Raw genomic sequence first — 13,158 nt, forward strand, 5'->3', positions numbered from 1 at the left:
ATTCTTTTTTCTCTATTTCTAATAATAAGATATTAGAATAGAACATTTTACGTGTAATGTGTATATGGAAATTGTATATTATAAACAAATCTATTTGATAATTTTTTTTATTTTTAATTTAATAATTATAAAATTAAAAATTAAAAATTTAATTTTTACACATAAAAATAAAATTTGTATTTTAATTTAATATATTAAGATTTAATATACTATCTGATCATTTTTAATCATGCCACATTAATTTTTATTATCTTTTATACATAATAATTTATTGTCATAGTAAATTTAAAACTTAACAGTATATATATATATATATATATATATATTTTTTTTTTTTCCAAATATACATACATATATATATATATATTGGTTTTCCAAATATGCCTCAACCACAAGAGTTAATGAAGCAAGGGTATTATTCGGGAAACCTAATTGACTTCGGAGACGACTGGGAGTCGGATTGGGTTTCCTAAAACAGAACAGGAAACTGGAAGAATTTTCGAGGCATTAATAAATTATTATCCTATATTTTTAATATATTTTTTTTATAAAAAAAAAACCCTTATATTTTGTGCTCCTATAAATATAACGTCTACTCCCTCACAAACTCCTCATAACATAACGCTCTCAAAACCCTACAAATCTCTTCGTCTCAAACCCCTACAAATCTCTTTTCGTCTCCATCTCTCTCTCTCTCTCTCTCTCTCTCTCTCTCTCTCTCTCTCTGTTTATTTTTCCCATGTTTTAAAATCTCCAAACATGGCGGCTAAGATTCTGGTTAGCAACTTTGGCCTTCTCTTAAGGTGAGTAGTTGATCTTTCATGCACATGCACGTTCGTCAATTACACATATCTATCTTTATATATATATATATACTTCTAGTATATATGAATGCTTCTTGCTGTTGTTGTTTACATTCTTTTCAAGGTTTCTTGTTAAAATCTTTGTGATGGTTTGGATGGTTAACAGGCGATCATACTCGGCTGCGGCTGAGATTAATGCAAGAATGGCACAGCCGGTGGCATCGATGATGAAGACGACGACCGGTGAAGTTTCCGGTGAGACAGCGGCAGCCGATGAGTCAAAGAAATATTTCTGGATGAGAGATCCAAAGACGGGCAACTGGATTCCTGAGAGTCACTTCAATGAAGTTGATGTTGCAGATTTAAGAGAAAAGTTTCTCTCCAAGAACTCACGGGATACTTCCAAAAAAGTCTCATAATTCAAAATCTAATTCTTTTTTGAAAAGAAAAAGATAGCTTTGATGTATTATAAACAGTCACTGTTTGGGTTCTTCTTTCTTTATTACGTTCAATGGTTACCAAAATTAATAAATTTAATAGTAACTAATTGTGATATGTTCTTTTGGGATTGATTTTTTTTCATAAAAATATGTTTGGAGTATTCTGGTGTGTATGTATATAATTTTGCATACTCTAATTGGGATTAGCATGGGGAGTAATTTTTAATTTTATGTTTTCAAAGAGGTAATTAATATCTTAAAGAATTTGATACCCACAAAAATTTGATCATAAAAATTATTAATTAAGTTGACTGAGATTTGATGCTCTCATGACTTGATGGCTGCAAGGGTTATGGGTCAATTTCCAAAGCCCTGTTTTGGAAGTCTCAGAATCAAATGAAAATTATATTCCATTAATTTTATTATAAAATTAATAATAATAATATCTTAAATTAAAAACATCTACATCTAAATCTAAATCTAAATCTAAATCAATCAGATACCACTTTAATATAAATGGTAAATAAACATTGAATTTACATTCACAAGATAGTAATTCTCATAAAATTGATACAGGTTAAAACCCACATCCTAAATCATTATAATTCTCATAAAATTGATACAGTTCAATTTTGAAATTGTCTAGTAAATCAAAATTTCATTAGTTTAAATAAACTTTTACCCATATATAGCCTTTAGTATATGTTACTAGCAGTAATGAAACAGAAATATGCCACATGGGACAGCATCCAAAATTGATCAAACACCCGAGTTAGTTCATTCAAAAGATTCTATTCCCCAAAAAAAAAAGAGGAAAGAGAGTGGGTTTGATGGTTACTATAGATATAGCTGAATTAACTCATCACTGACTACAGATGGCGATAGGACGCCTAGATCCGTAAAAAGTAACGTAAGATACTGTGGCGGTGTATAATCCCGAGCAGATGTTTCAACCTCAACCTTGGAAGGGATTGGTACCCCAAAATCAATTGGGCGTGAGGCAGGCTCCATGTCCTTCTGATCCAATGGATACAGCCGAGCAAACTGAAAACAAAAGTACAAAAATCCCAATCAAATAACACGACTCTTACCAGGTTTATTCAATTGAATGCAACATATAATATCATCGTTATGCATTTCCTCTAAAGGATTTTACATGGAATCGAGATTGGAACAATACCTTATAACTTTCTGCGGCCACATACACAGGCTTATTCATGCTATGTGCCACTAGCGCAATCTGATACGTTCCCATCATGTTAATGATGCCTCCACTTTCAACAACTCCGTCTGCTCCAACAAATACCATGTCTACCTCATCCATCGAGTATGCCACAGCAGAATCTATTAGAAGTTTCACACGAACATCGAGTTTCGCTAGCTCATTGGATAATCGTAGTCCTGTCCTATCTGGCCTTCCCTCTGCATTTTCCAAAACCACCCTATCTATAATCCCAAAGCACCAGATACAAGACTTTTCTTTTTCTTTAATTTAATCAAGTATCATAATCAACTGGAGATGAAAGGCTATTCAGGGACAGAACCTGTGCAGAAAACTCGAAAGAATTTTTTATTTTGGGCTGCTGTCTTCAGTACCTCCAAAACTACTCGTGAGAAACCATGTACTAATATAGTACAGCCATCAAAGATAAAATCTTGACTAACCATGGCAATTATCCTGCGTGCCTGCAATATGCTTCCACATCTTCATCAATGTGAATGTTTGCCCAAAAGTTACTCCCAAGTGCCATAACAAGAAAGTAACTGCTAATAGAGCCAAAAAAAAGGCTAAAATACCTACCTTACAGGATATCTCACCAAACTTTTCTGCACGTTCAATCAGGCGAGATTTGGCTGAATTAAAATCCTCATATTCTAAGGCAGATGTCCTGGTTACATATCGCATAAACAGATCACAGCCAGCTGTTAAAGAGATAGATGTTGTGTCCCATGACTGCAAAGAATACAGACTGCAATCATTACAACGGAAGCTTGAAATTATATTTTTGTTATTTTTGCAATTAATAACCTAACCCAGCAACTTCTCTTTTTAAACACGAAATTCAAATGGAATATTTACAGCAAAGTTTCTGTTATTGAAGTATGGGCAGTTGGCAAGTTACCAATACGATGCACTTCATTTTCCATTCAATTCCTACTCAATTATAATTTTCATATCAGGCTTCGCACCCATAATCAATACATAATTTGCTGTGTTTGAGCTACCACCATCTATATCTTAAATCCTTGGATGGTGGAAAATTTAATTCTCACCTTGAAACATAGAATTGAATTTCCACCATTAAAAAAAGAATCAAGATGGGGTTCTAACAACTGAAACACAAAAATTATGTGTAATTGTCCATGTTAAGACTAACATAAAATTAAAACTAAGTGACAGTATGTCACCTACAATAATTTCCTTTGAAGAGAACGTTTTTTTGAGAGCTTAAATTCATTAAAATTTGAATTTCAGCAGAATTAATCAATCTAATTTCAGTTAGCATCTACATCTTAATTCGTCACTGAGAATAATCTCCAAAACTTCTATCCATCAACTTACAGTTTCCATGATACAAAAATATGTACAAAATTCAATATTATATGAAATGCCACATGAACAACAAATGAAGTTACACAATAAGTCTAATTTTTGAAATCGATCTCGTGCACTTATTCATCACCAAGAAAAAACCAGGGGATAATACAAGTCACCTTCACGGAAAATTAAATTCTCAATGATTTATCCTCAGAAGTCCATATAAAACCTTTATACATATTCCAATTTTAGCAGGGCATCAGGATTGCCAACTATAAACATGAAAATGAATAAGAAGGCCCTAAATCATTAAATCTTTCAGAAATTATTTTTTGAAATAAAAATCTTTCAGAAATTCAAATGCAACCATTTCAATAAGCCTTGTGACACTTTCAGGAGAAACTACATATAAATAATGTTTCAATAATGTTTTCACGTACCATCTTTTCTTAAAACACCCATTAGTATCAGTGGAGAAACTGACCGATCTTATTGTTGAAAAGAAAGATGTAAAACCATCACATAATTATTTAACTAAATTATGGATATAATTGAAATGGGTTTTAATTCAGTTGACTTAATAGAAATTAAAAAGAAAAAGGACCCAGCCTGAACAGAGCCAACAGAATTGATAAATCTGCTTTCACATTTATTGTTCTCCACGTACACACTACACACTTCAACTATATAACTTTTTTGTTTGAAGTTTACAGAATGTCTATAGGAGATACGCATACCAAAAAACACAATCAAGAATCCTTCTTACAGAGAAAACAAAAGAAACCTGATTCTCATGGACTCCAATTGCTAATGGAGACATTTATTCTTCGTAAAAGTTCAATTCTCGATTATGCATACGATTTTTATACAAGATTGTTAGCCTCCAGTGGCCAAAACTCCAAAGTAATTCATAAGCAGCCCTTTGTGATTTCACGAATATGAATCTCCAGACCATCTCCTTCTATGATGTTCAGAGACTAGAAGGTTGTGTCCTTCTTAATTTGTCTTGTTCTACTTCAGAATTGGTTAGAAGATGGTCTAGGAATTGGTTGGATATTAGAACATGTAAATTAGGAAAGAAACTCATTATGTCATTCTTATGTATTTCTTTTGGGTCATTTGGAGAGAAAAAAACAAGTGAGTCTCTTGGGGCCACTTGCCTCCTTTTACCAAATTATTGGTTTCCAACATGAAGTATTTTTTCTGCAGTGCACCTTATCCTAGCTGTTTAATATTTCTGAAACCGTGTAGACATTTTGGTTTCTGATCTTTAATAAATCCTTTGCATATGGGTGGTACCTATTTCGTGCCTCTTAATGCTATGTGCATACCTCTTATTCCAAAAAATAATCACAAACTACATACCAGAGAATAGCAGAAGTCAATCCATAACTTAAAACTTCTACGTAATGTCAAAAAAACATCACATTCTAGATAAGTTGTCTTCCTTTCAATTTCAATTTTCTCCTAATCAACTTAAGGAGGACTTTAGAAACTCTGACTCTACAACTAATGCTAACCCATTAGAAGCCAATTTCCATGAAACAAAACGAAAGCTAATAACTGAGAATATCTAACCCATTAGAAGCATAAATGGCCTTCCCAAAAGAGAAGCTCATCCTGAGATGATCCCCATCAGTGTCCAATCGACATACTGTGTCCTATCCAAATCCCTGCATCTCTTTATAACCCAACGAACCCCTCTCCCCTCCACTCAACTAAAAATTCGAGTATAAATAAATTCTATCATTTTCCCAAATTTAACCGACAAGAAACTTTAGGAAGCTGGAAAATAAATACGTTCGTGTACACATATTCATACAAACACGTATATGGGTGTGGGCTGTTCGGGTGATAGAACTCACTTTAAGTGAATCGGAAGCTTTCTTGAGCTCAATTTCGAGCTCCATCATGGTGGTGGCTCCACTGGCTCTGATAACGGATGCTAGCGCGCGAATCGCCGCGACGGCCTCAGCCAAATCCGGCTGCTTCCTCCAGTTATTGAATTCCTCAATCACACTAAAGTGCTTGCCGGAGCTAATGGTGACTTCAGGTACAGGAGAGATTGGAGGTTCCTGGTCGGGATGATGGCCGACAGCAGCCTGGGCCTGGGCCAGCCAGTCGCTGGTCACCACCCCGTGGTGGGCCGCCCGGGTCTGGTAGTATGCGGAAATGGGGTTAGGGTTAGGGCTAGGGTTAGGGTTAGGGTTCTGGAGAGAATCCGCCATATTGGAGGAAGAGAGAGGAGGAGCGGATGAAAGATTGACGCAGGAGGAGTTTGCCTGATTAGCGGCGTCGTTTTCTCTCTGGTCGAGAATGAATGAAGCCGATCTCCACCACATGCTATATTCCGCTTGTTTTAAAGTTTCCGTCACTTTCTCGCGAAAATTTTAAGTGAGAAAGTGAGGGCAAGCGAATTTGCCGGCAGTGGCTTGGGAGATTCTGTTGGGTGCGTCGGGCAAACATAAACTACAGAGTTAGGTTTATGGGGCAAATCAAGGGATTAACATGAAGTTTGGGTGCGTTATGTTGAATAAAAACGACAACGTTTTAGTTTATCTGTTTTAATTATTTGATCTATAAAAATTATTCATTCATACATATCAAAATTCACCCTTGACTTAAACTTCACAATTATCCATTTATACTCAACTAGATCAATACATCTATTTGGTTAACTACTTCGTCAAATGCATCTTTCAAACTTTTTATGTGTATTATGTATATATTTACTATTAATATGAATTGAATCAATATAAAAATAGTTATGAAAAGTTTTTTTTTTAACTATATTTAAATATTTATTAACTAATAGTATACGTACTATAATCATTACAACATAATAAAATTAATTTTTAGATAATAATATATAAGATCATGTATTGATTCAAATTTTTTATCTTCTATAAAAGAAAAAATGTATCAATCAATCGATTAAAAAGTAATTAGTATGATTATAAAAAATTTAAGTATTAATTTCTTAACTTTCTTTAAAATAAGAAATAGAAGTTTGCAACATTTGGAATCAAATACAGTAAAGCTTAGGCACCGAGAGATTTCATCTAATTTGAAAGATTTCTTAGTTAGAACTTGTGTAACAATCAACATATCATAAGAAAAAATAAACAAGCTTTTTAGCTTATATATATATACACACATATATAATACAATAAATGGTAATAATATAATTTATTACTCAGGACATACGAGACAAATAACATAACTCGAAAAAAATATACTATCATAAAAAGAAGCAAAAGTATTAATCATTCAGTTACATATAAATTCTTATCAACTTACTTAAAATATTAAAATTTAACAAGTTTAATTTAGAAGTTGATTAAGATTATTCAAAATTACTTATAATTTTTATATTTTTAAGTCCCATTTCTTATATGCATAGAATGGAATAATGAAAACCGAGGGCATGTTTTGTTTAAGAAGCAAAACTCAATAAAATTGAAAAGGTGCATGTGGAATGACAAAAAAATTTGACAAGGGAATAAAAAGGTAATTTATCATTAAGAAAATTGTTATTACTTATTGATTATAGAAAAAAAATATCTAAATTTACGCAAGGGATAAGTAAATATTTGCACAATATTTCTAATTAGTAGAACCAATAAGTATTATATGTGCAGTGAAACTATATATTAATACCTATTCTTTGTAACGGAATAATCATTTGTTTGCATATATATGAGATATCTAAATTAATTTGCAAATCTAAAATAGAAACTACTAAGTTTTTCTTCACAATCTTTTTTGGATCTTGGATTTGTTTCTTGTCTTATGTGATCTAAAATAGGGGTGAATCCAATATTGAGTTTCACTAACTTAGTAAGAAAACATATCATATAACGAAAACTTATGTACATATATTCACGCAATGTATAAAATATAATAATATTTATAATCAAGAAATTATAAGACAACACATCATCATTAAAATACACAACATAATAAATAACATGCGAAACATATTTCAATCCTTTCTCTTTCGATCTAACTCTTTCTTTTTTTTCTATTTACATATACTATTTGTTTCATCTCTTGTTTATCACATGTTTCTTTTACATGTCTTACATATACAAAATTTGTACACACATACACATGGACTCACATTATTCTCAGAATAAAACGGATTTGCTCACACACATCAACTTAGGTTCAATTCGGATTTCTCACCCACTCATATCACTGAACTCGAATGTTGTTTATACGCTCAAATATCACTTATAAATTTGAAATATCACGAATACACTCGAAATATTACATATATACTAAAAATATTATAAATATACTCAAGATGACGTATCTACACTTGGAATGTCACATCTAAAATTTCACTGCGTAATACCATTTATATCATCAATAAGGAGAGGCAAAAAGGATCTCTCTATCGCATAGATATCACACACACAAGATCTTATATTGGCACAACAAATACGTTTGTTAGGTGACCTACACACTCACAAATATCTATCTATGTTTGGAGTAGATTTCACAAAGTTATTTATATCCAAGTTTACCACACCCGCTGAACTTCAGCCACACATGCACCCTCCCTTCCTCGATTCAGACTAAACGAGTAAGGTATCTAAGGTTCATACACTCTTCACTCATATCCACTACTTTTCCAAATTTCTTATCGAATTTTTTTTAGTATATTCTTTATTTTAAATAAATCTTTCTTAATTCATTTAATAATTATAATTAATCCATTTATTTTTCTATACTAATTTCACTCATTTATTTTCTCAAATACAGCCACTCTTATTTTATATTTTTATTTCGTTATTGTTATAATTCATTTATCCAATACTTAAGATCTTAGTTTCTACATGCAACTAAACACAAATACATATGTTATTACATATACACAGATTACATATTCACACGTAGAACATGTGTAGATGCATATTAATACACACACATATATTATAATACATACATATACTATCACTACATGTCTCATACAATGTATATATTTATATTCATATACACAATCTCTATCGATACATGCACACACACCTATACTTAAACACATATATATAATACACACAACATATCATATATAGTTATTCACGCATTTGTCATTATTAGTTATGTTCTTATCAATTCATACCTAATGCGCACACATACACTATGTACGTTTACTTATACAAAACACACACACACAATTTATACATATATATAATTACGTAAATCATTTATAATTTATACATATAATACTATTTCTCCGTGCATAATTAACCTAATTCTTACCTATGGTGTGATCATAAAAGTTATGAGAATCATTTCTAATTCGATATATGATTTTCTTCTAATCTCAATTATCCCTTGAATGTTTCTCTCATTCATAGATAACATACACATGTATTAATCGAATAATAGTTTCAAAATAATATAAAATGAAAGGGTAAATTAATTTTACCTTTGACATGCAATTTTTGCTCGTTGGAGGCACCACACAACACCACTAGAAATACCACATGTTGTCGTCTACGTTACTACCATAAGCAGCACGCTTCCACCACTCGCCTTGTGCCACCAAAAATGGTTGCGCTACCGAACACACCACTACTGACACCACTACACGTCATAGGTTCTCACTGAACAGAACCACCATGTGTGATGCACCAACATCGGATCTGGTTGCATTGTACTTCTTTCTTCTTCCTTTTTTTTAAAAAAAAATTATTTTAATTTCTCTTTTTTTTTTTCTTTTTTTTTCTTCTTTTTCTTCATTGTCCATAACCTTTTCCTTTTTTTTCTTATTCTTATTCTTTTTTTTTTCTTTTCTTCTTCTTTTTCTTCCTTTTTTTTCTCCTTATGACAGTCTTCTATCTCTCTCACTTCCTCTTCTGTCGCATCTTCTTCCCTCTATATTTTCCCTTTGTGCGGTCTTCGTGTCACGCAACACCATGCGAGTCTCCTCTCTTGGTCATTAACATCGCTCGACCTGCCCTCTCTCTTCTTTCTAGTTGTTGCTCGATCTTCACCTTTTTCTTCTCAGCTTCTCTCTTCTTTCTCTTCTTTTTTTCTTCTTTTTATTTACTTGATTATATATCTACATATATATATGCCAACTGGACCACATTTTGCTCCTAGAGGCGTGTTCTTCATTTTTTCTTTATTTTCTTTTTTTATTTCATTTAATTAAATATATATATACCTTTTTTCCTCTTGGGTACCAACTAGGTCTTTTTATGCCAGCTCATACTAGCTCGGCTTTTTTTAAAATTATATATATACTCATATATATTGTTTGGGTATTATAATCTCCTTCTCCCCCCTCCCCCCCCCCCCCCCCCCCCAAAAAAAAAAAACAATTTGGTCCTTCAAATTGTACGTGTTAATGAATTTTAATGGATCATCTTTTTGCATGGGAAAATTTTTCATATTTAGGAAACATTGCTTTAGTTCAGAAATTTATCCTGATGGGGAATTTACCCTTTTGGAGAAATCTCTCTTCTTAGAAATTTGCTCCCACGTGGGGGTTTTTTCTCATTGGGAATTCTCTACTATGAGATCTTCCTCCTACGTGGGGAAATTTCTCACACTAGGAATTTTCTTTATTTTAAGGGATTTTTGTTACTTAGGAAACTCCAATTTGAGGGATATTTGGTGCCACTTTGAGGATTTCCACTCAGATGGGGAAAATCTTATCCCACATAGGGGATTTTCCTTCTAGTTGGGACATTGGCTCCCACTGAAAGATTCTTCTTTTATTTGGTGAATCACTTAGGGGATTTTGTCCATGCTAGGGAGTTTTCTTCCACATGGACAAATTAAATGTCTTTTTTTAAGAATTTTGTCAAAATCATTTGGCGTTACGAGGTCAATAAGTCAGTAAAAAATTAAAACTCTGATGATGTTCCTTAACACCTGTGGAGTTCAATGATGGTGGTTGGTTATATATCGTCATCCATTAACTTCAGGGTGAACTCCTAATTCGTTGAGTTCTAAGTTTGCCATAAAGTAACATATGTGGTTCCTATCATTATGGTTGTAAAATATCGTTCTCCTACTTCTATTTTGACAAATGTTTCATATGAAATCCAAAACATTTTTTAGTGGTCATTCTCCAAAGTTTTATGGGTTCTAGACCTCTTGAAGTTCTTATACCTCATGTACAAGGGGATGGGTTCGAAGAACTTAGCTCTGATACCACTTGTAACATTCTGAACCTCAATTCACCCCCATTTCACATTAGAAAAGATGATAAATAAGTTCAGGATCAACAGAAGAAAATAAGAAAATCTTATTAGTTTTTATTTTAGAATTGTAATTAATTTAGATGAGCAATGTGTTTATGAAAAAATAATTATTCTGTTACAAAAAATGCATATTAATACATAGTATCACTATATATGTGATATTCATTAGTTCTATTGATTAAAAATAGTGTGCAAATGTCTGTACCCACCGACATTGAAGTTTGAGTTGTTACAATTCTTCATTTTAATTATGAAAAATCCGGTTGCAATTGTTCCATTAAGAGAATGTCTTTAGCTAAATATTAGAAGAGAAAATATCTTGAATAAATTTTTCCTTTAAAGTGAGAAAAATTATTATTATAATCTTCTGAATTAGATGAAACTTAGTTGCATCTTGACTACGGAAAGGGTTGTTGAATTATAAGAGAATTAGCGTTATAAATCAATCTTCGAACATCACTCTCCCAAACCAATTTGAGGCTGTCATACCACGGAGCTTTGCCATTTTGATGAGATCAACAATATTAAGATAGTTAAACAGTAGTTTATACTTATGCAATCAGCAGTATTAATGATTAATATATCTATTATATATGTAAATATATATAATTTTTTACTTTTCTTTTGTTGAAAAAAATATAAAATTTTTAATCTGACGTGACTATCTCAATTAAAAAAAAATTAATAATTACATACTATTTTTTAAAAAAACATAATAGATTTATTTAGATTTAACTCAATTTAATTATAATATATTAGATCGATTACTGTTAACATATAATATACTTACTAAATAATAAAATTTATATTCTGAATGAAGTTTGGATCCGTAATCTTTAAATAGAAGGTAATAATCTTAATCACTATACTAACAAGTACAATTTGTAGTATTAATTGTAATCAATTAGCTCCAGCACATAAATCCTAGCAACCAACGTACTTCAATCATATCCAATCCCAAACTTACTTGACGTTTTAAATTTAGCTTGTTATTTATTGAATATGAGATATTATCCTTATGCCACCATATATATATAATATATATTAATTGGTTTGGATTTTACCAAAAGTGGGGAACAATCAGCTTGTATTTAAACTTGAACTAAAACTAGCGGCAAATATATAAAAAGCCCTCTTTAGGACTTTCTTCAAAGCATGCAGGATTAAGTTATCAGCCACTCACTCACTCACTCAGGGTTAGCTGGCTGAATAAATTATTTGTATTACGTGCAACATGCCTCCTTCAGTTCAACCCCCCGGTTACACAGTTGTAAACCATAGTTTATATATATATATATATATAGTCTGTGTCAGATTTATATATACATCCAAACTAGTTCCTCCTCTTTATTTATTTCTTTTTCGTAAAAAGGTTCCTTTCAAAAAAAAAAAACCAGATTTTTTATTACTAATTATTGAAAATAAATAGGTTAAACTTAATTAATGTAATAATCATATAATATCATATAACATAGCCTTCTTACCCATAATACTTAATTTAGCCACACAAAAAAAAAAAAAAGAGAGTTAATCTATTAGTATATTTGTGAGAGTATATTGATCAATTTGTATTTTATCTCCTAATCCTATTTAGATTAAAGAAACATTAATTTTGTTAGTAATATTTAATTTAATCGAAATAAAAAATTAATATCTGGGAATTATGATAATACTTAGTAAAATTTTGATATCTTTAAAAGAAAAAAATACCAACGCATAAGAATTAATATTTTAATAAAGAATGTGATCGATCAATTTATATTTGAACTTAGAAAATAAAGAATGTGATTAGATAAAAAAAAAAATATTATGCTACGATTTAAATTTAAATAGATTTGTCCGTTTGCTTGGCCGGAAAATAAGCCGGGCAGTGGCTCAAGCGTCGCTGTCAAGAAAACGGAAGACGCGTGTTGTTGACTTGGCGGAGGTACATCTAATGATTTGACCAACCAAAACCAAAAGAGCAAATGTACCCATACAGTTGTCTCCTGCCCGGATCCTGTCTTTGTCATTGAGGGCATTTTTGTCAATTAACTTTCACTTTTATATTTTTTAATTTCTTATTTGCTATGCATGCTCATGAACTATATATAATTAGTCAGGCGTTCACTTAACCCTCGTGCATAAGCCAAGAGCCGAGTCATCAAAGTCGC

At 31.6% G+C, this 13,158-nt stretch overlaps 2 protein-coding genes across 2 annotated transcripts; one reads left to right on the forward strand and one right to left on the reverse strand.

Annotated features, from left to right (window-relative positions):
- Positions 1 to 599: 599 nt before the first annotated feature.
- LOC110818445 (protein SENESCENCE-ASSOCIATED GENE 21, mitochondrial-like) lies at positions 600 to 1,362 on the forward strand. The gene is made up of 2 exons (XM_022047345.2): positions 600 to 803; positions 970 to 1,362. Exons 1-2 carry the CDS (start codon positions 760 to 762, stop codon positions 1,220 to 1,222), a joined length of 297 nt encoding a protein of 98 aa, XP_021903037.2. The 5' UTR covers positions 600 to 759; the 3' UTR covers positions 1,223 to 1,362.
- A 437-nt stretch (positions 1,363 to 1,799) lies between these two features.
- Positions 1,800 to 6,270, reverse strand: LOC110818431 (translation initiation factor eIF-2B subunit alpha). The gene is made up of 5 exons (XM_022047322.2): positions 5,648 to 6,270; positions 3,045 to 3,197; positions 2,788 to 2,929; positions 2,424 to 2,665; positions 1,800 to 2,287 (listed from the first exon to the last, which is right to left on the reverse strand). Exons 1-5 carry the CDS (start codon positions 6,122 to 6,124, stop codon positions 2,081 to 2,083), a joined length of 1,221 nt encoding a protein of 406 aa, XP_021903014.1. The 5' UTR covers positions 6,125 to 6,270; the 3' UTR covers positions 1,800 to 2,080.
- Positions 6,271 to 13,158: the final 6,888 nt, after the last annotated feature.

Source organism: Carica papaya, chromosome 4 (genome assembly GCF_054855325.1).
Source record: "Carica papaya isolate Zhongbai chromosome 4, ASM5485532v1, whole genome shotgun sequence".
NCBI classification, from domain to species: domain Eukaryota; kingdom Viridiplantae; phylum Streptophyta; class Magnoliopsida; order Brassicales; family Caricaceae; genus Carica; species Carica papaya.

Coding starts and splice junctions, on each gene's coding strand:
- LOC110818445 (XM_022047345.2), top strand. CDS start 760: ATGGCGGCTAAGATTCTGGTTAGCAACTTTGGCCTTCTCTTAAG. Junction 804..969: donor AACTTTGGCCTTCTCTTAAG/GTGAGTAGTTGA, acceptor GATGGTTAACAG/GCGATCATACTCGGCTGCGG.
- LOC110818431 (XM_022047322.2), bottom strand. CDS start 6,124: ATGTGGTGGAGATCGGCTTCATTCATTCTCGACCAGAGAGAAAACGAC. Junction 3,198..5,647: donor AAGCTTCCGATTCACTTAAA/GTGAGTTCTATC, acceptor TATTCTTTGCAG/TCATGGGACACAACATCTAT. Junction 2,288..2,423: donor TGGCCGCAGAAAGTTATAAG/GTATTGTTCCAA, acceptor TTTTGTTTTCAG/TTTGCTCGGCTGTATCCATT.